Raw genomic sequence first — 26,066 nt, forward strand, 5'->3', positions numbered from 1 at the left:
GAACAGAGACTGACCAACCTCAAGTAAAGAGCTGTATTCTCACCATTTCTCTCCTCATTTCTGCCTCTCAGGAGATAGCCAAGGGGGCAGTTGGTGTATATCTTCCACTTCATTCTCTATATTCAAAAAACACACACTTTTAAAATATACTTGTTGCAGCAGATGAATTCAGTGTCCCCCAGGATGTCTGCTCTGTTCTGTCAACCAAAGAGCTTCACTGACACTCTCAGATGGGTTTGGGGTGGCCATCTTTTGAGTTCTATTTGTTAGTGAGAAGTACATACCTCTAAGCTGGCCTCTAACAAATTTAGTGGCATGAGAATGGGGGTAACTTAAAAGTTAACTGGATTCTCCTATCTTCATTTATTCATTCATTTGAAAAATATTTTTGAGTATTTATTATGTACCAGACACTATTCTAGGTGCTGAGGATATAAAAGTGAATAAAGCAGACAAAAATCCCTGCTGCCATGGAGGTGGGGAGGCAGTGGGAATAAACCAACAATATACAATATAAACGAATACATAGACTATTAGAGGATGGTAATTACTGTGGAGACATTTATAGCAGGGAAGGAGGTAGAGAGCATGTGTGTGAAGGGCTGCCATCATACATGGTGAGGGACTGTCTTACCAGAAACATCTGAACAAACACTTGAGGGATGTGAGGGAATGAGCTAGGCAGATACCTGGAGGGAAAGCATTTCAGGCAGGGAGAACAGCAAGTGCAAATGCCCTGAAGTGAGAATTCAGGGCCTGATTCAAGGGGATGATTCAAGGGAAGCATGGCTGAAGCACAGCAAGCAAGTGGCAGAGAAGAGATGTAAGGTCAGGCTTTCTAAAAACTATGAACTATTTTATTCATACATGCATTCACATACCTGTACACACACATACATGCAAACCTATGAAGAGATGAAAGGTATATCAGAGTAGGTAGGTTCCCTAGAAGCAGAACCTGTGATGGGAATTCTTGCTCAGGTCTTTTAATAAGGAAGCATTCTTGGGAGAAACATGCAGAGGGAGGGAAGCAGGATAGGACAGGGTTAGGAAGTCTAGCAAGTATGTGGTTTCAGTAAAAGTGTAGTGTCAGCTCAGCTAAGATGGAGTTGAAGAAGGACAACCACCACACCATGGAGCCTAGAGTGATTACAACTGAAAATGGGAGGATTGCATCCAGCATCCAGGTGGAATCTGAGCCTCCTCTTGACATAGAGGTGCAATGGACACAACCAATCCAATGTCCACATAGAAGAGGTGGCATTGGATTGGGAAAAGTGGACATAATGGACAAAGGGTATGGGGAAAGGCAGGAAGAGATGAGAGGTGGAGGCGTCTTCGGGACATGGAGCTGCCCTGGATGGTGCTTCAGAGGTAATCACCGGACATTGTAAATCCTCACAGGGCCCACTTGATGGAATAGAGGAGAGTATGGGCCATGATGTGAACCAATGTATATGAGGTGCAGAGGTGCCCAAAGATGTACTTACCAAATCCAATGGATGTGTCATGATGATGGGAACGAGTGTTGTTGGGGGGGGGGGAGAGGGGGGGGTGGGGGGGTGGGGTTGAATGGGACCTCACATATATATTTTTAATGTAATATTATTACAAAGTCAATAAAAAATAAAAAAATTAAAAAAAAAAAAGTGTAGTGTCAGCTGGATTCCATGGAGAACTCTGCAGTATGAAGGAAGCCACAAAGTTGATCCAACTTGAGGCAAGGGGGCTGAACCCTCTGTATCTCCTATTATTCGATAACTGGCCACAGATTCTTGCTACATCTGAGAAGGTGGTGTATGTGAAGGAGAGGACATAATTGCCCTGGCAGTTTGGGTTAGGTGACTGACTACTATTAACCAAAGACTGTTCTCTGGAGGAAGGACAGCTGTGAACCTTCTAGAGCAAGCACTAGACCTACATTGGGGTGGTGCACTGGCCCATAAAGGTGATCCAGGCATGGTCCCAACAGCATCAACCTCACTTATTCAAAGAAAATTGAGAGATTAAAAAGAGGAAGATTTTTTTTTAAACCACATATAGGAACTGTTCACAGTATACAACTAGTGACTCTTCATCTGATGGGGTTCTGTTTTGTCTCATTTTTTTTCACAGACCCAGGTCCAGACAATAGGTTCCATGCCTTTCTCTGGTTCTGAATCTTCCATTGCCTGCTTTCCCTCACATGCCTCTGGCATCGTGACATGGAAGGCTGGAGTTATAGTCTCCCTGACCTGTTCTGTTAATTCTTCATGACAAGCCAATCTGGAAAATGGGCATTCTTATAGGAGGCTACTCAACCAAATAAGATTCAAGAATGCATCCACTGAAAAGATCCCCACATTCTCAGTAAGTAGTGGCCTGATACGCCAGTGTGATCAATAGCCCTTACACAGCCAGAGGAAAACAAGCCAAGAATAACCTTTTCCCATGCTTATGTCCTTCCTGTTCTGAGCAGAGTCACTGCAGTGGAGGGTGATTTGTTCATTCATTGTAGGATAGCGGTTCAAGTCAAGGTGTCTGCAGTCAGGTCACCTGGGGGCAGATCCAAGCTCCTTCACCATCCAGGTGCAGGGGTCTTGCGTCGGACCTTGTGGTCCCCACTGATTTCACCTGTAAGTTGGGCCTGCTGCTAACCTCACAGAGACACTGTAAGAATTAATTGGAGGTGTATGTATAACATCTATGACATTGTATCTGTACCTAATGATTTCTCATCAAACATTGGCTGTTCTTATTCCAAGGCATTTTAAGAACAGTAAGCAAGCTGTTGGTCAATGCACTGAGAGCTATAAAGGGGGATATGACTTGGTCTCAAGCCTCAGATCTCACAGAGAGAAAAGGTAAAAAAAAAAATACCAATGATATGAGGTTGAATGTGATCAGTGCATGAAATGAATAGAGATGAGCCTAATGTCATGGAAGTTCAGGTGATAGTGAGACGACATCTGTCCGTGATGTTCAAAGGAAGGCCACATGGTGGCTGTACTGTTTTGAGCTGGTTCTTAAAGAATGGGAGGATGCAGGGGTTCTTAACCAGGGATCCACAGGGTTCCCACAGAAAGATTTCAGGGGATCCATGAGCTTGATTATTCTTGTGGGGACATGTTGGTGCGGGTGTGATATATTTATTAAATAATACACAGTGTAGTGTGGACTTAGTAAGGGGACTGTGGTTTTCACCTGACTGGCAAAGGGGTCCATGGAACAAAAAAGGTTAAGAACCCCTGCTGTAGGTGACCAGTAAGAGATAAGAGGAAATTCTTAGAAGGATGCTTGATATGGACAAGGGCAAGGAGACGTGAAAGTGGGATGTACTTGGGGAAGGGTGGTCCATCTAAGATGATTCATGACAATCAAGGCAGGAAACTGTGGCTGTGTCCCCTTCACAGGAGTGGGGATCTTATTAGAATAAACTGGAGGGCTATTAGCAATGGAATGTATGTGGACATGTCATAAGTTGTTAGAAATCACAGAAAACTTAAGATGAGGTACAGAAAGCCATCAAAGAAATAAGGCAGAGTGACAAGAAAACTTTGAGGCCCAGATAGGAAATTTCCTTCCTATTCCATACATTCAGAGACCCAACCCCGTGACTGCTTACTACTGTAAGCCAGGATTATGCTAAGTTCCAGGGATATAGACAAATATAAGAGTCTGCTTTGAAGGAGCTTAAAAATCTAATGTGGAGGACAGCCCCATAAACAGTGCAACGAGGCACCAAGAAGACAAGGCTGCTAGCATTGGAACAAGGGAGTAGTTAGGGTGGGGACAGAACTGTGGAACAAGAAAACTTCACAATACTTTGGCCCAAACAAGATAGAGGCTTCTTTTCCCTCATAACGATCCAGGGAAGGTGGGTGCATCACCTGTAGATGGGGGTTAATGGGGGCAGTGATGCCATTTCCTATGGTGCTGCTCTCTTCTGCTTGGTGAAACTGGGGCACAGCCTGTCCAGGTTCTAGACAGCCAGGAAGCCTCACAGGCAAGGGAAGGGCAGAAATGATTCCTGAGTACACCTGAGGAACAGAGTCACATTAGAACCTCTCACAGTGCAGACTCTCAGCTCCCTGAAGGCAGAGACTGAGCCCCAGTACCCAGCACAGAATGCAGACTGACTGCCTGACTTCAAGAATGAATGCAGGGGAGCAGATGTATCTCAGTGGTTGAGTGTCTGCTTCCCATGCATGAGGTCCTAGGTTCAATCCCTGGTACCTCCTAAAAAACAGAAACACACAAACACAACAACAACAACAACAAAGATTGCACAATGGCTTCCCAAAAGCAGTGTGAACCTATCACCTGGAAGCTACTCCGGGCATGGTCCTGAGGAAATGGAAAAGTTGCTGCAGCTAAGAATAGGAGACACAGTAGTAGGAGCAGTTTGCAGGTTGCTGGTTGTAGGAAAGGACCCAGGGAGTAGGAATCTTGGCCACTATGTGGGGAACTGAGGTTCACTGCAGATGGTCAGACATGGTGGTGGGGCAGATAGGAAGGGCCGAGGTGGGACAGCTCTGGGGCTGTCTAGGGATCACTTTGTTCCCAGAAGATTTGGGCAAAGGATTTGGGCCATGGGAGGAGAGCAACAGAGCTGGAACACAGCTCAGGAAATGGGCTCAAGAGTCCCTCCAAATTAAGAGAATAGGAAAAGGTGTTCTGCCACCTTCAGAAGCAGGGAGAGGCTTGGCAATGGCATGCAGGCCAGGAGCAAGTCTGCTGCTGGGGGAGCAGCTGGGCTCTCCCAGAGGAGTCCTGAGTAGGTCCCATTTCTCCAGCCAGCTTTGCCAGGCAGTCTGTGCATTGAAGACTTTGGGTTCTGCCACCCCCAAGGAAAGGAGACATAGTGTGACAGGTGGGAGGGTGGGGTCAGGTCTTTGGACTTCTTGTTTGGGGCAAGAAGGAGGGAGGAATTGGGGCAGAGGAAATGTCCTGAATCATTGTCATGTTCTGGGTGAGCAGGAGCGGGGACTTATGCTCTGTCTCACAAAGCAAAGAGATGTTAAGATCCTTTGTGCCTTTGAGGAGAAGGAAATCATTTCAAGTGCCTTTGGGTAAATAATGGTGCTGTGACCCTCACAGCAATTTGGGATAATGAGCCAGACAACCCATTTTCAGCTGTGAAAGCCTCATCCTTAGAATAATGATAAACTACTTCTGTCCTATAGACACAAGACTATCGAGAACGAGAAGTAAGATAGGGTACATCCAAGAGCGATTGAAAGAAAAAATTGCCATTGTGACCCTGTAAGGAGACAGTCTTGGACTTATGGCAAGTGAGGCTAAGCAAAGGTTGGAAAGATTTACTGACTATAATTGGCCCAAAGCAGGCATACTGCTCTAATTTCTACTGTTCCCACCTCTGAAGGAGCAAGCAGGACACATTAATTGTAAATTTTTTATTGAGAAATATTTTCAAATTTAGAGGTAATTTCCATGAATAATATAGAGAATTCCTATATGCTCTTCAACCAGAGTCAACAGTTGTTAATATTTTGCCACATTTGCTTTATGATCTTCTCCCTTCCACATCCCTCTTCCCCCCCTTCCTCCCCAATCTATGTGTATATGCACACACACACCCATGCATATACACACATATATTATTTCTTTTTCCTAAACCATTTGAGAGTAAGCTGCAGGTATCTTGCCTCTTTGCCCCTAACTAATTCAGTGTGCATTTCCTAGGGACAAATACATTCTTTTACATAACCACCAATACAGTACAGTAGTTATTAAAATCAAGAAATTAAACATTGATATAGCAATATTATTCCACCCATAAGTCTCATTCGTTTTTTACCATTTCTGGTCCAGGATCCAAAATAGGATCACATGTTGCATTTAATTGTCGTGTCTCTTTGGTTTCCTTTAACCTGGAACAGCTCTTCAAACCTTTCCTTCACTTTCATGACCTTGACACTTTGGAAGGTTACAGGCCCATTCCTTGTAGAATGTCCCTCAGTTTGGCTTTGTCTGATGTTTCCTCATGACTGGATTCAGATTCCATACCTTGGGCAGGAATTACAGTCCCTCAGGATGCTCACAGTCTAGTCCTGAACACCCTGCTGATTACCATATTATAATAATGATCATCCTTGGTATTTATAATCCTCATAACCAGCGCATGTGGGGTATGGCCACTATTCCCATCTCAAAAATTAGGAAACTGATTCACAGAAAGGCCTTGGGATAAAGCATCCAACTTTCCAAATATTTCAAGTTTCTGAGGTGGGATTCATACTGGGTGACTCTATCCCTAGATCCAGACCTCCTAATAGCTAGGCCATAGTGCAGCATCCTCACTCTCCCAATGACCCAACCCCACCTAATCGAACCTTCCATCTGGATGTTCTGGATGGAGAGTGAGGTCAGGAGCAGACAGATCCCTGAACATCCCACCCCTAATTCAGACAGCTCTGCCCCAAAGACAGAATACCCCCAGGACAAAAGTTGGGAGTGGGCCAGTCAGGATAGAGTGAGGTGTAGCTTCCATCCCTTCAAGTCCTGGAAATAGGCTCACCATTTGGACCCTCCTCACCTGGACCCTTACAAGGAGGTCCAGTGAATGATAGAGAAGAAGAAGAGTTGGCCAACCAAATAGCCAGGGGAGGGGTGGGCAGGTCTGAGTAGAACCAAACTCATGGGTAGAAAGACGGGAAGGGCAGTGCTGTATGGAATTAAATGAAATCACAGACAACTGCGGAGCATGGGAGCAAAGATGGTAGGTAAGGCTGGCTGATAGTGTACTGTGAGGGATATGTACAGAGAATACAGGGGGCATGTCTTATAGGGAGGCAGGGGTTAGTGGCATGGACAGTGAAGATGTGGAGGTAGGACACATAGGTATAGTCAAGGCAGGAGTGAAGAATTTGGTTTATACGTGGCAGGGCCATGGGATCTGACCCTACATATGTCATTGTGTCTCTGTGCCGTGGGTCAGGTCTTCTCAACCTCAACAGTTTTGACATTTTGGGCTGGATAATTCCTTGTTGTAGGGGTTCCAGGGTTTCTAGAAGCATCTCTGGGCTCCACCTGATACCAGTAGCATCCCTCTCAGTTGTGACAACCAAAAATGTCTCCAGAAATTGCCAAATGACCCCTGGGAGAACAAAATTGTCCCCAGGTGAAAACCACTGACCTGCAGAACATATATATATATTCCATGTGGTCTAGAGCAGTGTGATGGTTAGGCTATTGTGTCAACTCCGCCAGGTAATTGTGCCCAGTTTTTGGTCAAACAAGCACTGGGCTAACTTAATACAAGGACTTTAGTCACCACTGACTTTACTGCAGTGATAAATCATAGATAGCTGGTTATAATTACATCAGTCAGGGAGATTGCCATCAACAAGAGTGACCCTTAACCCAATCAGTTGAATGCTTTAAGGGGGGAAGTGATTCCAGCATTGAGAGAGAATTTCCCAGCTCGTCTTTGGACAGCCGACATCTCCCAGAACTCGTCAAGAACCTTCACTGGACTTCCATTGCCTGCCTGCGGAACCTGGACTTGTGCATCCCCACGGCTGCGTGAGAGACTCTTGTATAATCTCATAGTATTGACAGATATCCCTTGTTGATTCTCTTTCCGTAGAGAACCCTGACTAATACATGCAAACTTCTTTGAAGAGATAAATAGTAAAGATTTTAAGCCTTGTGGTCATATGCAGTTTGTCACAACTACTCAACTCTGCTATTGTAGCAGAAAAGTAGCCATAGCCAATATGGAAATGAATGGATGTGGTTGTGTTCTAATAAAACTTTATTTATGGACAGTGAAGTCTGAATTTCATATAATTTTCATGTGTCATGAAGTATTCTTCCTTTGACATGTTTTCAATCATTTAAAAATGTAAAAGCATTCTTGGCTTGTTGACCTTACAAAAACAGGCAGATGCCTGGATTTGGCTCAAAGACCATAGTTTGCTGACCCTGACCGAAGGCTGAAGTGAAAACTGAGCACAGATTGATCTCAAATTCCCATTTCATACATGGAGAAAGTATGGTTTGCAAAAAGCTTCCAGCCCAAATACATGATTTTCAATTTGTTTATTTAACTTTTAAAAAATATTATTTCAGACCTACAGAAAAATTGCAAGAATTGTGCAGAAAATTCCCATGCAACTTTTATCCACATTCATCAGTTTTTAACTTTTTACCCCATTTGGCTAATTTCTGGACTCTATTTTGCTCCATCGATCTTTATGTCTAACCTTATGCCAACAGCACACTGTCTTGATTACTATAGGTAATCAGGTAGTGTAAGTTCCTGCAAATTTGTTCTTTTTCAAAATTATTTTGGCCATTCTATGTTCTTTGCATTTTCATATAAATTTCAGGATCTGCTTTATCAATTTCTCAAACACAACTTCTTGGGATTTTGTAGGGATTGCGTTGAAGCTATAAATCAATTTGAGGAGAAGAGATATCTTAAAATACTGCATCTTCAAATCCATGGACATGGTATATCTCTCCACAGATGGTTTTATTTATTTATTTATTTATTTTTAGATCTTTCATTTCTCTTAATAATTTTTTTCGTTTTCAGTGTACAGGTTTTAAATTTCTTTTGTTAAACTTATTCCTAAATGTATCATTCTTTTTTATGCTTTTGTAAATGGAATTTGTTTCTTAATCTCCTTTTGGGATTATTTGTTGCTAATGTGGAAATTGAATTGATTTTTGTATATTGACCTAGTATTTCCTCTTTCAATCATGATATTTTTTTCATTTGTGCTTTCTCTATTTTCTTGGTATGTCTACCTAAAGGCTAAATAATTTGCTTGATCTTTTCAAGGAATAACTTTTGGCTTCAGTGATTCTCTTCATTGGTTTTCTATTTTTTATTTTATTGATTTCTACTCTGCTCTTTATTATTTCCTTCCTTCCACTTACTTTGGGTGTAATTTGTTCTTTTTCACCTTCTTAAGGTGGAAGCTTAGATTATTGATTTTAGATGTTTCTTCCTTTTTATTATAAGAGTTTGAAGCTATAAACTTCCCTCTAAGCATTACTTTATTTTGGCATCCCATCATTTTCAAAAAATTTCTCCCCCCACTTTGTTATTTGCACTTGTGGTGTCTGTTGTGTGCTCGTCTTCTTTTTGGAGGCATCAGAACAGAACCCGGGACTTCCCATGTGGGAGAGAGGCACCTAATTACGTGAACCACCTCCACTCCCTGCTTTGCTGTGCCTATCATTTTGTTTTCCTCCTTGTGTCTCTTTATTGCATCATCTTGTTGTATCAGCTTGCTGTGCCAGCCCATCATGCCAGTTCACTGTCTTGCTTGTCTTCTTTAGGAGGCATCAGGAAGTGAACTGGGACCTCCCATATGATAGGCAGGAGCTCAATTACTTGTGCCACATCTGCTTCCCAAATTTTTTAAATTGTGATTTCATTTTCACCCAATTCAAGACATGTCCATCATTTCTGCTGTTATTTCTTCTGTGATTCATGGGTTATTTGGGAGTCTATTGTTTAATTTCCAAATATTTGGGAATTTCTTAAGTATTTTATGTTTTAGATATTTTATTTGATTCCATTGTCATTGGCGAGCACACTTTGTATGATTTTGGTCTTTTTAAATTTATTGAATCTTTTTTTATGTCCCAGCATATCGTCTATCTTGGAGAATGTTCTGTGTGTGCTTGAAAAGAATGTGTATTCTGCTATTGATGGCAGCATGTTATATAGATGTCAGTTAGGTCAAGCTGGATGATAGTGTTTTTCCTTGTTGATTTTCTGTCTAGTTCTATCAATTACTGAAAAAGGGGAATTGAAATTTGCAATTATAATTGTTGAATTGTGTCTTCTTCCTTTTAATTCTGTCAGTTTTTGTTGCATATATTTTAGGGCTCTCTTGTAAGGTACACATATGCTTATAATTGTTATATCTTCTTGATTAATTGACCCCTTTATTATTATGAAATTCCTTTCCTTGTCTCTAATAATATTTTTGCCTTAATGTCTATTTTGTATGATATTAGTAAAGGCACTCCAGCTCCCTTATGGTTACTAGGTTACTATAGCATGGCATGTATTTTTCCATGCTTTTATTTTTTAATGTTCTTTGGGTCTTTAAATTAAAAATCCATCTTTTATAAACAGCATTTAATTGGATCTTACTGTTTTACCCTGTCTCACAATTTCTACCTCTTGATTAGAGTGTTCGCACCACTCACATTTAATATAATCATAGATATAGTTGGAGTTATGTCTCTGATTTTTCCTTTTGTTCTTTATATGTTACATGTCATATTGTAATGACTGCTTTGAAGTTTTTATTGGCTAAATCTAACATTTAGATTAGCTCATTCAGAGTCAGTTTCTATTGACTGCTTTTTTCCTGAGTATGGATCACAAAATCTTCTTTGTTGAAAACTGGATATTTTAGATAATGAACTGTAAACAAATTCTTAGCAAAGTATAATTTTCCTTTCTAAATTCTAGGTTAAGCTAAACTAAATCATTGCAGTCCCTCTTCCTTGTTCCACTCTCTACTCATACAGTATTCTATCCTTCCTTCCACCTATCCTGCTTTTCCACCTGCTCCTCTCACCAAACATCTGCCTCTCTCCCTTCCACCTCCTCTTCCCATGCTACTTCCTCTAACAGAATTTCTGTGCCCCTCCTCCCTTCTTCCCATACCCCTTTTAAATCACCAATTTTATGTCCCTCTTCCACCCCTCCCTATTCTTCCGCAAGTACATGAAAATTCCAGTTGCTCCATAACCTTGTCACCACTTGGTTTTGTTCATCTTTTTTAGTTTAGCCATCCTGGGAGTGTGTGGTACCCCAAAGGATGAGGTGAGGAGGTATCATAATTTGTATTGTTTGGAAGTGAGATTTTTCCTAAAGAAATAGTGAAATAAATATGGAATAATTGGTTAAAATATTGGGGGCCCAGCATTGATCTACAGAGCTGATCTTATGGATCACAGGTTGGTCAGAGGGCCTTGGGGAGTAGGTAGAAGAGGGACCATAATATTATTTTGGAGATTTTGGCTAAAGCTATAATACAAATTAAATAATTGGCATAAATAATGGGAGGGAGGGGCTCCTCTGAGGGGTAGCCTAGGAGCCTGAGAGCTAATTTGGGGAGACTCTCAGGGAATCTCTTGTGGTCCCAAAGGACAGCTGTGAGGTGTTCTTATTACTATTGTTTTGAAGGTTAGAGCTAAAGGGATAAGTAAGAAAATTTATTGGTATAAATACAAAGGATATACTGTGTGGTGAGCTGGCCCACACACAGAGCAGCCACGTGCAAGGACTAGCATGCCACACAGGGGCGCACAAGGAGTGCACCCTGCAAGGAGAGCTGCCCCGTGTGAACAAAACGCAGCCCACCCAGGAGTGGCACCACACACACGGAGAGCTGAGGCAGCAAGATGACATAACAAGAACAAAAAAAGAGACACGTTTCCCGGTGCCACTGAAGGTGCAAACGGACACAGAAGAACACACAGCGAGTGGACACAGACAGCAGACACCAGGGGGTGGGGAGGGTGAGGAAAGGGAGAGAAATAAAATAAATCTTTAAAAAAATAAACAAAAAGCAAAGGATATAGAGCACAGGTCTAAGAGTTCTTGTGGGGATGTATAGGGTAGGCTAGGTAATCAAAGGACAGGTCCATGGTGTCTCAGGACTAGTCAGGAATGTCACAGGGTGAGTGGCAGAAAATGGGACAAGAAGGATTATCAATATTGTTCCAAAGCAATAAGAGAAGAAATAATTGGTTTAACTATTGGAGGAATCCAGCACCAGTTTAGGTCTGGTGTGTCTCAGGGATGGTTCATGTTATTTATTGTTGCATTACAAGCCACTCCAAAACTTAGTGGCTTCAAACAACTATTTTATTCTTAAGATTCTCTGGGATGGCCAGGTGGTTCTTCTGGTCTCACCTGGGGGCTGGGCTCAGCTGAGCCTCTCTGATGATACACATTATGTTTCATCCTCAAGGAGGCTAAATCAAGCTTCTTCACATGCATTCTCGGGTCAGTGTACCAGACAGATGGCTCCATTGCCCAACTGCACATCAAGCTTCAGCTTGCTTTACATTTGCTGATGCCCATTGGCCAAAGCAAGTCACAAGGTAAAGCCCAGAGTTGGTATTGGAGAGGACTACACACAAGTGTGGATAAAGGGAGGAGTGACTCATTGGGGAAATTAGCGTAACTATTTGCCACAGTGTGACAGAAGAACAAATCTGGGGTCAAAGAACCGGTTTAGTTGCCCCAGAGACCACTATAAGAGGATGTCATTATTAGTAGGGTTTTCAAAAGTTGTACCTGTAGGAATAAGACAAGAAAACAGGATAATTATTATAAATATTGAGGAAGAGTGAGGATCTGGGGATCCAGAAAGTTGGGATGTGACATTATCCATAGTTTTGGAGGTTTTACTAAAGAAATAAGAAAATGAAATAATTGCCATGAATTCTAGGAATTCTAGTCCTGCTCTGGGTGGCAAAAGATGAAAGAAAATTCAGAATTAATATTGTCTTTAAGATTTTAGGAAAAAGAAAATGAAATAACTGATAAAAATGTAGGCCCAGGTATGGAAGAGGAGTTAGTATAAAGGGAAATGACAAGGCTTTGGGGCTCTCCAGGCATGGGTGAATGAATGACAGGCAAGTTGACCAACCAAATAGCCAGAGGAGGACATTGCTTGCCTATATGAAACCAGATTGGCCAACGGGGAGACAGGTAGAGTTGGGCCTTAACGGAATCTGGTAAGATCCTGGAGGTTTGCGTTGTGTACCAATGCGGGACTGCGTGTGCTCTCTGCAGAGCTTATGGGGAGCATGTGTGAATGGTGGGCGTGGGGTTTAATAGGATGGCAGGGCATGGGAGAGTGGATTGTGCAAACCAAATTGAGGGAGTAAAGCTTATTGTAGGGTTGTGGAAGCTACTATGGACATTTTAATTGGCCTGGATTCTTGGTTTTCACCCAGTAAACCAGGTTGGACTCCTAGTAGGGTGTGGCTGTATTACAAATTAAAAGAAAGACATCCTTTATGGGGAGGGGAGAGAAAGAGCGAGAGAGCCTGGAGAGGATGGCGGGCAGGGGGCAACTATAGAGACAACCATCGTAGGAGCTCGTGGCCAGGCTGGGAAGGGCAGGTGGAGGTTTCCTGGAGGCCGCGCGCATGGAGCCGCCCCCTCGACTTGGGCGGGTCTCGGGGGGGCCAGGGCCGCCCTCCCTGGCTTCTTCCTCTCTGGTGGGGACCTGACGGTGGCCACATCGGCTGCAAGAGAAGAGCACTCAGCGCCGGGGAGGCGAGGGGATGGAGGAAGACACATGGCGGAGATGGGGATCCAGCCGCTGTAGACCACAAGGCGTTACCAAGGAACTGGACCAGTGGGTCGAGGAGCTGAACGAATACAAACAGCTGAGCGAGAACCAAGTACAGATTCTGTGCGAAAAGGCTAGAGACATTTTAACAAAGGAATCAAATGTGCAAGAGGTTGCTTCTTCCGTTACTGTCTGTGGAGATGTTCGTGGTCAATTCCATGATCTTATGGAACTCTTTAGAATTGGTGGGAGATGACCAGGTACAAGCTATTTGTTTATAGGCGACTATGTCAACAGAAGTTATTATTCAGTGGAGACGTGATTCTTTTTTATTTTAATATTTATTTTTTATTTATTTCTCTCCCCTTTCCCCCCAGTTGTCTGCTCTCTGTGTCCATTTGCTGTGTGTTCTTCTGTGACCACTTCTATCCTTATCAGCGGCACCGGGAATCTGTGTTTCTTTTTGTTGCATCATCTTGTTGTGTCAGCTCTCCATGTGTGCAGCACCATTCCTGGGCAGGCTGAACTTTCTTTCACACTGGGCGGCTCTCCTTACAGGGTGCACTCCTTGTGCGTGGGGCTCCCCTACACGGGGGACACCCCTGCATGGCACAGCACTCCTTGTGCACATGAGCCAGCTCCACATGTGTCAAGGAGGCCTGGGGTTTGAACCATGGACCTCCCATGGGGAGGTGGACGCCCTATTCATTGGGCCAAGTCCTGCTTCCCACGTGACTCTCTTTTTGCCATTAAAGGTGCGTTATCCAGAACGCATTGCAATATTGAGGGGAAATAAAGAAAACTGACGTTACCGAAGTACATGGCTTTTATGATGAACGTCTACTTAAGTATGGAAATGCCAATGTTTGGAAGTATTTCACAGATCTCTTTTATTATATTCCACTTACAGTCTTAGTAGATGGACAGATATTCTGCCTCCATGGTGTCCTCTTTCCATGCATAGATACAATGGATCATTTAAAGGCTCTGGATCGTTTACGAGAAGTTCCACATGAGGGGCCCAATTTGTAATTTGTTATGGTCAAATCCAGATAATCTGAGTGGGGTATTTCTCCACCTGGTGCTGGCTACACATTTGGACAAGACATTTCTGAGACTTTTAACCATGCTAAGGGTCTCATGCTGGTTTCTCACACTCACCAACTTGTAATGGAGGGATACAGTTGGTGTCATGATTAGAATGTGGTTACCGTCTTCAGTGTGCCCAATTATTGTTACTGTTGCAGGAACCAGGCTGCTGTCATGGAATTAGATGACACTTTAAAATATTCCTTCCTTCGGTTTGACCCAGCACCTCATCGTGGAGAGCTTCACGCAATCCGGTGAACCCCAGACTTCCTATAAGTTGCTCCTCAGAAAACCTGCCTTTGTATGTGGATCTATACCTGGCTTTTTAAAATACATGTATTTAAAAATAAACAAAAAAGCAACAGTAATCTGTGTGTTCCTGTAACAAATTGGGATCTAGCTTGGAATTAAACCACATCAATGGACCAAAATGTGCTATAATAATGATGAACATTTAGCACAATTTGAAACTGAAATTCGTACACTATGTTCTAGATCAGCCAGTCTTAACAGTTTGCCTGGTGTTATCTGTTTTTTGTGTTTTTTCTCCAATCTTTTTTTAAAAGATTTATTTATTTATTCACACCCCCCTCCCCAGTTGTCTGTTCTGTGTCTATTTGCTGCATCTTCTTCTTTGTCCACTTCTGTTGTTGTCAGTGGCACCAGGAATCTGTGTTTCTTTTTGTTGCGTCACCTTGCTGTGTTAGCTCTCTGTGTGTACGGCACCATTCTTGGGCAGGCTGCACTTTCTTTTGCTCTGGGCGGCTCTCCTTACGGGGCGCACTCCTCGCGCGTGGGGCTCCCCTACGCGGGGGACATTCCTGCATGGCGCGGCACTCCTTGCACGCATCAGCACTGCGCATGGGCCAGCTGCACACGGGTCAAGGAGGCCAGGGTTTGAACCGTGGACCTTCCATGTGGTAGACGGACGCCCTAACCACTGAGCCAAGTCCACTTCCCTGCCTGGTGTATTTGTAGTAACCATATTTCTCTGGACCATTCAAACAAAAATGTTAACTAATTCCTTTTTTTTCTTTTGCACTTATTTGAACATTTTAGTTATAATGTTTAACTGGCATGGATTAATAGATTTGGAGTTTAATTTTTAAGGAAAATTCATACAAACTAAGTTCCACTTAGTCCATTATCACCCTTTATTTTATTGAAATATATAATTTACTGAAGAAAAGATTCTTCTTGAGAATATGTCTCCTTAAAATTTAAAGAAATTCCCCTTCATTTAAACTTAGTTTTACGTTGACCTGTTTATTTCTGTATATTTGTCATGACAGTTCGTGCACCTTGTTTGGAGCAAATAAACTCCCCATTTTAAACAAGGAAATAAAAGGCAAACTTTATAAAAATCTTCCTTACAGACTCCAATTCTGCCACCCCAAGCAATAAAACAGATCAAAATGTTTTATTCATTTTATGAATGGGAAAACTGGTAGTTTTGCCAGTTCTTGGCCTCTCATCGGCCATGTTGGAGTCAGAGATATTTCCCATTTTTAAAACTGTAATTTTAACACATGAATTCATTTCCTTTGGTTTTATTTTTCAAGTGGTACCATACTTTTTAGTTTATTTTTAAAGTTTTAGATTACAGAAAAGTTGGTACTATAATTTTTTTATGAACCACACTGTTTAGTGGGAAACATTTTTTCATGTGCTTAATTCAAATAAATTCACAATTCCCGCTGTACACAGACAAATCCCATTTGGCTCGTCTGGACCCTCCCTCTCTGAGTGCATATAAAAACCAGAACACAGAGAGCTGATATTTTCTGGGCACTGTGTCACAAGCACAAGTTGTCCCCATCCCATATACCTGTGGTCACTGCAGGGACCTCGGAGCAACTCCTCTTTGTGCAGAAACCCCAGTGACTACCTCGTGCTTCCTCCCCTCACTGTCTACAGCAACTCTCCATCGCCAACAACATGAGCTCTTGCATCACTGAAAGCCCCAGACCCTATATAATTCCCGATGCCACAGACCCTAATCACTTCCCCGTCATACCACCCATCATTCTCCCATCACAGCAGTCTGCCCCCATTGACTGTCCATCACTCTCCCTCTTTTCACTAACGCTGTGCCACATTTTACCACTCACCTGAACTGTTCTTCACTCGCCCCATTCATTCCCACTCTGCCCCCCATCTACCACTATCATTCACACTATGCCTCATCTTACCCCCATCTTACACTGTCTGCATTTCCAGCATTCACTCACTTAACTTCTCTACTCATTCCCACTCTCCCCACATTACTCATACTTACATATACACTGCTGTTTTTTCTCCAGTAACTCACTCCACTTGATATTTCCCACATTTATCCCTACTCTTCACCTTATTCACCCACACTCTGGCTCTCATTATCCCATTCACCCACACTTGGCCCTCCAATATTCCTCTCTCTTCCTCTAATTCCAGTCCATTTATTCACATCCTACTGTTCGTTCCCATCCCTTCCCCTCTAGGTCTGTGCCTCACTCACCTCCATTCACCAAATGCTGCCCACCAGGTTGCCACCTGTCTCCCAGGAAGCAGGAGTCCATGATCCACCTGGAATGGCAAGACCTCACCCCCACCTCCACCCCACTGCAGCATGGTCTTTGATGGCCTGAAATCCTAGGAAGTTTCCCCTCTCAATAGGAAGATGAAATGGCTTCATTTCCAGTGTCCTCCCAGGAGACTGCACCAGGAGCAGGCCAGCCAGCCCTGCATTTCTTCCCCAAGCTCCTTTTCCCTGGAAAGGCATGGAATTGACATGTCTGAATTAATACCCCATGTAAAAATGAGCCCATGGCTCATTTCCATGGAGGATAATGCAGGCAACAAAAGCCTGGGAAGACACAGACAGGGTCTCAGATTGTGAAATTGATTTAGATTGTGAAACCTAAACACTGGTCATCTCCAGGTTTTGAATAGCTTGGGTTGTCCAGCTCCACCAGAGAGATATCCCCAGTGAAAAACCACAGGAACATGAGGACCATAAATGTGTAATTCACACAGCATTACCTCTCATTCTGAAGCATACATGCTGAGATTGCGTGGTCTTTGGCTGTATCCATTCAGACCATCACTCTCAATCTGTATCTCACCTTGGAAAATGTTGTGTGTCACTAACAGTAATGTGACCCTGGGCAAGTTACTAAACCTCTCTGTGGATTCATTCTTTGCATCTCTTGTAAAAAACATACACATATATATGTATATATACACACACATGTGTGTATATTCTTATATATGTGTGTATATGTATATATGTGCCTATATATACATATGTATATAAAAAATAATCATTTTATTAAGAAATGGAAAAACATTGGTGGACTTTAGTGAAGGATATTTTCACAGGTGTCACTGTGAAGACTAAACTAGAAATGTGTTCCAGGCTCAATTATTTGAGGTTTACACAATGTGATCCCAGCTGACCTGAGAATCACTTTATTTGGCACCTTCGGGAAAGTAATGCCAATGTGTCTTTGCAACTGATCAGATATGTTGTTCTGTCTGCCTGATTATTCAATTTACTCACTTTTAAAAAAAATTAAACTCTACATTGAGCATATCTATATGAAATATGTTATGAAATCCTATATCTGGAATATGGCTTCATCATAACATTAATAGTATAAAATATGCTTTGTAAATGTTTTATTTATTTTTTGAAAAGATAGCAGTACATCCACATAGTACAATTTTCAAAAGTGATGAAAGGATATACAATTGTATCCCTCCCAATCCCATCCCTCAGCTACCCCACCTTCCCCTTCTCAGAGGTAATCAAGGTTACCGGCTTCTTCTGTATCTTTCCAGAGATAGTTTATGAATATACTATCAATTATGTACTTACCATTTTATCTCCTTTTTATATACAAACAGAAGCATATTATACTCACGATCCTGTAATTTGCTTTTCACCCAATAGCATATGGATCTTAGAGATCATCTCAAGTCGCCATATAAAGGGTGTCCAAGTTCTATTTCTTTATTCATTTTTGTCTATCTAGGAATTTGCTTATGAACATACCACAGTTTCAGGAACCAGACCCCTGGTGGTGTCATTTGGACAGCTTTCAATTGTTTGTTTTCACAAATACTGCATCAATAAATACCTTTGCGTGTTCATCATTTTGTATAAATGTGAGTATATACATTCCTAGAAGTAGAATTGCTGGCTCAAAAGCCATGTGCATTTATGGGTTTGATTACTTTTTGATGATTCATCTTTGAATAAGAAGAGTTTTTCCTGTACTTGCTTTTTTCTAGAGGTTCATATGGGGAAAGAAATGAGCCACATTCTAGGCAGATCAGAGTTTCTCTTACAATTGGGAATTTTTTTTTTTTGCATTTGTGCGTTAGCTCTTTCAGATTTTACTTCTCTTGAGACAGTAAATTGGGGCAGCTTTAGAGTTCTTCATGAGGAAAAGTCACTTCTCTTCCCCCCACTGTCTCCAACTATACAAACTACTTTCTACAAATATGACTTGTCTGAGTGATTTCTTGTCAGGGCCCCTGCCTGTTTCTCCTCAGATCCCAAATGGGTCTAGGAAACATCCTCCCTCCTACCTGCCCATGCATTCTGTTACCATTGTTGCAATATATAAATATCGTTTTGCATCTCTGGGTGTATCCTGAACCTCATGTCCTTACCAGTGCTGACTCACATCTGCAGCCTTCAGCATTCTCTCTCTGAAATCTCCTGCACTGGTGCTTGATTTCCTCTGACTCTGGCAGCCCTCTCTTTAGGGTTTCAACTATCTCCTAAGTCAGATACAGAGATTACCCTTATGATTCATTTTCTCCCTATAGCTTTTGGGTGAAAACTGAAACAAAAAGGGGAAAGATTGACTTTCTTTCCCCATACATTTAAAATGTTAAATTGGCAAAACTTTCCTTCAGTGTGCCTAACAGACACAGTTGATTTACTCTCTAATGTGTGATGAGCTTTGACTTCCGAGTGTGGCCTTTCCCATGGGCTTTCTTTCCTGTATGGGTTCTCTGATGTACAATAAGGTTTGACTTTTGGGTAAAGGCTTTCCCACATTCTGTACACTTATAGGGTTTCTCTCCAGTATGAGTTCTCTGGTGTACAGTGAATGTTGATTTTTCTCTGAAGGCTTTACCACATTCTGTGCATGCATAGGGTTTTTCTCCTGTGTGTGTTCTCTGATGTATTATGAGCTGTGACTTCTGGCTGAAAGCTTTCCAACATACTGGACATTCATAGGGCTTCTCTCCTGTATGAATTCGCTGGTGTATAATGAGCTTTGACTTTTCTCTGAAGGCTTTGCCACACTCATTACATTTGTAGGGTTTTTCTTCTGTATGAGTTCTTTGATGTATAATGAGATATGATTTCTGGGAGAAAGCTTTTTCACATTCATTGCACTCATAGGGCTTCTCTCCAGTATGACCTCTCTGATGTAGCATGAGATAAGATTTCTGAGAGAATGCTTTCTCACATTCGTTACATTCAAAGGGTTTCTCTCCTGAATGAGTTCTCTGATGTACACCAAGGTTTGACTTTTGGGTGAAGGTTTTTCCACATACATCACATTCATAGGGTTTCTCTCCTGTATGAGTTCTCTGATGCACAATGAGGGTTGATTTCTCATTGAAAGACTTCCCACATTCAGAACATTTATGAGGTTTCTCTCCTGTATGAGTTCGTTGATGTATAATGAGGGTTGATTTATCACTAAACGTTTTTTTACACTCATTACATTCATGGGGCTTCTTTCCTGTATGAGTACTATGATGTATAATTAGATCAAGCTTCTGTATGAAAGATTCCCCACATTTAGTGCATTCATAGGTTTTTTCTCCTGTATGAGTTTTCTGATGGACAATGAGGTTTGACTTCTGAGTGAAGGCTTTCCCACATTCATTACATTCATAAGGTTTCTCTCCTGTATGAGTCCTGTAATGTATGATGACAGTTGACTTCTCTCTGAAGGCTTTCCCACATTCAGGGCACTCAAAAGGTCTCTCCCCTGTATGAGTTCTCAGGTGAATAATGAGCTGAGATTTTTGGCTAAAAGCTTTTCCACATTCAGTACATCCAAAGGGTTTTTCTCCTGTATGAGTTCTCCAATGTACAATGAGGTGTGACTTCTTGCTGAAGGTCTTCCTACATGCAGTACATTCAAAGGGTTTCTCACCATTTTTAATTCTCTGATGTAGACTAAGACCTTTCTTTCGCCTGAGGGCTTTCCCACATTCTTTATATCCATAGGACTTTACTCCAGGATTTGTTTTCTCATACTCAGTATGGAAGAATAATTTTGCACATCCATTATCATGTTTCTTTACTGCAGAGTTTCTACTAAATAAGTCTAAATTATCTGCCATGTTATTTCCAAATGATTCATGTTTATGGGGTCTTTGTATTGAAGCAACAAGATTTGTACTCAGATGAAGTGTGCTGCCAAATTCATTACATTCATGGCTAGTCTTGATGGTGGTTATTTTCTTGTCAGGGAATCCAACTTGCATCAACAAACATTTATCTTGGTTATTCTGGTTCTGCTTCTCAATCTGTTCATCAACTTGGCAGACTTCTAGAAAGAAGTACAATAAACCATCTTTACACTTTGACATTATGCAATGGACCTTCTTTAGAAATGCCCTGCCACATGAAAGCTAATACAATCATCTCATTTTATCAGAGTTTCTGGAGAGAGAATCTCTACCATCAAATCCAGTTCTTTTACTAGCCTCCCAACTGCAATCTTTTTGTTACCAAGAACAATCTTACCTGACACCTTGGTCTTTCTTACCTCTACTTTTATATCTTTTCTGATTTCCATCAACTCTAAGTATCAAATTCCTTATCACCTTTACTTTCATTTATCATATTAATTCTTAACTGTACTTGACATATACCACAAATACTGCAAAAACCCTGAGTCCACATTCCCAACGGACAAGAGAAAAATCTAGAATCAGCCTTACAAAAACAAAGAAAAACCTAAAATAAAAAATATTTGCCCAATCTGGATTCGCTTGTGTATCAATCCAATCTTGCTTTCACAGTTCTTCAACACTACCCTCTGCTCCTGTCTACTCTATTCCCTCTAAAAACTATGCATATTATTAACTCTAAATCCTTCATCATTTTCCATCACTCACCTAGCCCTGTCCTTTATATTTTATTCTGTTCAGATACTAGATAACTTCCAAAAAGCAGTTCAGTCTTTTCAAAGAAGATTACTCTGATAAGCTTACATCATTTTAATTTTGATTTTTATTAACTTCCAAAGTACATATCTGTAACACTCATTTAGACAGTTAAAAATGCAAAGCCTTGCTATTTATATATACTTCAACTGCAAGATGCACCTTATTTCACATTTTAGCATCTCTGAAATCCAGATGCACCATATAATCAATGACGTGTCATAATTTAAATGGTAGTGACTTCTTTCTTAATCATGTGTCATACAAGCAATGGTATCATGGAGTCAATAAAATATAGTAAGTACTTTTTGTACATATACTGAATTTTTATCCTTTTTGTAATTTACTTTTCTTCTCATTTTCATATATAAACTTTCAAGCATTCAGAAAAAATTGAAAGAATACAGTAACTACTCATGTTATCGCTTAGATTTTTGATAAGCTTAACATTTTGCCAGAGTAATAGTGAACTTTTGAATGGATCAGGCAGCTGTGGCCTCCCTTCCTATGACTCCCTTTCTATGGAGAGTAAAGCACTAGCTTTTAATCAGGGGTAAACATCAGAATCACAGGAACATCTTCCACAAAATATGCCCGGTAGAATTCAAACTCCACCAAGGATCTGCTGAATCTGATCCTCCTTAGATGGTAAGAAGCAGTATAGCACAAGTTGTTAGGTTGTGAGGTCTAGCTCAGGATCAAATCCTGGCTCAGCCTTTTATTTGCTCTGTGACCTTGAGGAAGTTACATAATCTATTTGTATGTTATTTTCCCACCTATAAAAGGAATTATAACAAAGTCAACCCAAATGGTTCTTGAGAGGATTAAATAACCTATAACAGAGCACAGAACATACTAAATGCTTGACAATGTTAACTATTATTATTATTGGCCACAACACTACTGTAAAAAGAAATAAGGAATATTTCTATATATTTAATATGTCCTAGAATATTAATTGAAAAAAGCAGGTGCATAGTGGGCTCCAATATTTCAAGGAATGAAGTGAATATAAATATATATTCATATAGGCTCATACTGTAAAAAACAATAGAAAGATAAACCTTTAAATTTTAATAAATAGTTACCATAGGAAGAAGGGATGGAGAGGGAAGGAAGCTGGACTTCTTTGAATACACCTTATTTTCTAGATTTGATGTTGGAACTAGGTAAATATTCTGTAAATATTTTATATAATTTTAAGACAAAATCCAATACAAAAGGATTCCCTAACAATAATAAACATCCCCTCATCTATAATTTCCTTCCAACAATGCTGAAAATCTTGATTCTCAATACCAACATGATTAATCAATTAATTCAATTCACTATACCCATACAACAGTCTCAGAATATTATCATCAGATGTAAGATAAATAAATCAAAAACCTTTAAATCCAGAATTTGATTTAGAGATATCAATGTGAACAAATAATGTACTTTTTATTTTAAAAATTTTTTGTACTTATTTCCTGACTCTGTCCAATGAGAGGGCCTAAAAACAACCCCCTAACATCCAACATGTAGACTTGAAACAGTATTTCCCACTAAAATAAACCAGGGCTCCTTGGAGAGATGGCTGATTCTAGCTCAGTGTCACAAAATATACAAAATGAGCCTGTAACATCTTGAATGCCAGAAAGCAAGTAAGCTACTAAAGACTCAGGAGACAACTTGGAGGGGTTTCCACTGACCAGAGATGGAACAAGCTGGGCCTCAATAAGGATAATAAGGCAATGAATTAAAACATAAAAGTGTTTAAATCCATAAGTCCATAAATGATACTAAAAAATGATAACTTATTGGTCACATTTGGATGATACTACAAAACAAACTCATTATTTTGAAAACTGGTAAATAAAGGGAAAAACTCAATCACATATAGCCTGATTTTTCTGTACAATCTCTATTTTATGGTAGCCAAATAATAAATGAGGGGCAATTTCTATTTATATAGAATTACTACAGCTAATCAAGAAAAAGAGTGATAGAATTAGAATATCACCATTTTGGGACCTTTAATGAATTAATGGATCTAAGCAATAATCACCAATGACTAGTAACATCAAAAAATGAGAGAACCATGCATAATATGCCTCCTGATGGAAGTACATTACACCACCTAGAAAGTAATCTTGCTAAAAAATATATGTATAAAACCTGAATCTGATCAAGCTTCTGGATTTAACTACAAATTTACAAGAATAAAAAGGTAACAAAGGAATATATTAAATACCACCATGGGGTGTTTAACAGCAAAATCCAGAGTGCAGGAAACTAAAGGACAAATGACCCAGTTATTTAAAGAGAAATATAGGATGGAAAAAAGAGGTGGGGGGGAAATCTATAGATTATAAGAGGCTTAGGACCCTGAGTAGCTATGAGCACAAACAACATCAGATCCTGATTTCTAAATTCCATTCCCCACTAGAAGGAACCAAAACTCCTTGGAAAAGGTGCTGATTCCAGGTATGACATGGGGAAAATATAAAGTGAGCCTGGAACATATTTTTGTGCTAGAAAGCAAAAAAGTACTCAAAGAATGATGAGAACATGGACAAAGGACAAAGGGCCAGCCTGAAGGGACACCTACTAGCCAAACCGAGGATAATTTGAACATCAAAATGAATAATGACAATGAATAAAATAAAAATCCGTAAGTCCACACTGATAAAAAAATTTAATAATTAATGATAAGGGAAAGTACTTCTTTACAGTAGAGTGCCAACTTATACATTTAAAAAGAATGATAGAAAATTCATCATTTTTCCAACAATCTTACCAATAATTGATTCAGGAAAGAATCACCAGTGAATATAAAAAACCAGTGGGTAACAACCAGCAAGATGGCAGCAAGATAGCTCCTAGAGTCAGTTTGTGTTACAGTGCACTTAGTAATCACCCAGAGCTATCTACAGGACGTGATTGGGGGCTCTAGGACACTAGAAGAGCATCCTGCAACATCCTTCAAAGAATGGAAGAAAGAGACTGCCCATCTGCAGGGAAGAACTGCAAGTAGAGCACTCCATGCCATGGAGGCCAGAGCCCATCCTCTACTGGAGGCATAAGCCACTTTGGGAGCTATTCTGCGGCTGAGATTGGAAGCACCACTTCCCAAAAATGGGGGAGGAAGAGATGGTTGGGCACCAACTTCAGCTACTGATGAGTAAATTCGGCGGGCAAAGTATAATCCTAAGAACAGCTAAAGTTTGAACCTGTCCAAGTGAGAAAGAGGCCGGTAGCTGCCATTTTAACTCCACCCTGGCACGAGGGAAAGCAGGGCAGACTGAAAATCACAGTGCTGGTAGGGACTGGCTTCTTTCCATCCAGATCAGATTGCAGCTCTAGCCTAAGCCCCAGCCCTACCTCCAACAGGGAGGAAGATGGAGGGACCTGAACCAGCCTCTCCTGGAAAATACAGGCCACACTTTGGAGGCCAGTGATCATCATGGCCTCTGCAGCACAAGCTGCCTCAGGAGCTTTTCTGTGGCTGGAATTAGAAGCTCCATTTCCCAGAAACAGGGAAGGCAGGGACGGTTGGCCACCGGTTTCTGTTACTGATTAGTAAATTCAGCTGGCTAAAGTATAACGCTAAGAACAGACGAAGTATGAAACTGTCCAAATCAGAAAGAGACCAGTAGCCACCATTTTGACTCCACCCCCCACACGAGGGGAAGCAGGGCTGACTGCAAATCACAGTGCTGGTGAGGACTGGATTCTTTGACCCAGACTGGCCTGCAGCCCTAGCCTAGGCTTCAGCCTCCAGGAGGGAGGAAGCTGGTGGGCCCTGCACCAGCCTCTCCAAGTAACTGCAGGTGTATTTAGCAGGCAAACTGAACAGTCAGAAGTCTCCTGGGGCAACTGCGATCATTTTAGACCCACAGGCCATAGACTGCTGCCCAAACCTGCAGCTCGGCCCTGCCCTAGGAGGGGAGATAGGGGTTTGAAGCTTCATCAGTCTCTCTGGGCAACTACAGTCTAGGCCTGCACGACTTGGATTATTACACACAGCTGTGGTTCTGTCCCTACCCCTGGCAAAGAGAAAATTGGAAGAAGCTTCATTTGGTCTCTGAGGAAATGAGGGCAGCCTTGAAGTTCCACATCTTACAGCACCAACTACATCTTAGGCTCCTACTACACAATGAGCAAGGGAGAAAAGGCAAGAAAGCCCTAAACTAAAGAGAGAAACTGTACCCAGAATAAATATATCTAGTAAGCCAGGTGCCAAGACACCAATCAGAAATTATAATCCACACAAAGAAACAGGAAAGTATGGCCCAGTTAAAGGAATAAGATAAGCCTCTAGATGACATAAAGGAGTTGAGACAACTAATCATAGATGTCTGAACAAATCTCCTTAACAAATTCAGTGAGATGGCTAAAGAGATTAAGGATATTAAAGACATTAGGGGAAGCAGAATTGGCTCAATTGATAGAGTGCCTGCCTACCACATGGGAGGTCCAGGGTTCAAACTCAGGGCCTCCTGACCCATGTGG

General features: G+C 41.3%; 1 protein-coding gene and 1 pseudogene across 14 annotated transcripts in view; one reads left to right on the plus strand and one right to left on the minus strand.

Annotated features, from left to right (window-relative positions):
- Positions 1–13,284: 13,284 nt before the first annotated feature.
- On the plus strand, positions 13,285–14,657 carry LOC101427148 (serine/threonine-protein phosphatase 2A catalytic subunit beta isoform pseudogene; annotated as a pseudogene).
- A 3,369-nt stretch (positions 14,658–18,026) lies between these two features.
- LOC101423162 (zinc finger protein 182) overlaps positions 18,027–26,066 on the minus strand; it is an 81,420-nt gene continuing 73,380 nt past the window's right edge. For all 14 annotated transcript variants that reach the window (XM_071213297.1, XM_071213300.1, XM_071213299.1 and 11 more), the window contains one exon: positions 18,027–20,950. In XM_071213297.1, the coding sequence (XP_071069398.1) occupies positions 19,320–20,950 (1,631 nt within the window). In that variant the 3' untranslated portion in view covers positions 18,027–19,319. The remainder of the gene's footprint in view (positions 20,951–26,066) is intronic.

This window comes from Dasypus novemcinctus, chromosome X (genome assembly GCF_030445035.2).
Source record: "Dasypus novemcinctus isolate mDasNov1 chromosome X, mDasNov1.1.hap2, whole genome shotgun sequence".
Taxonomy (NCBI): Eukaryota; Metazoa; Chordata; class Mammalia; order Cingulata; family Dasypodidae; genus Dasypus; species Dasypus novemcinctus.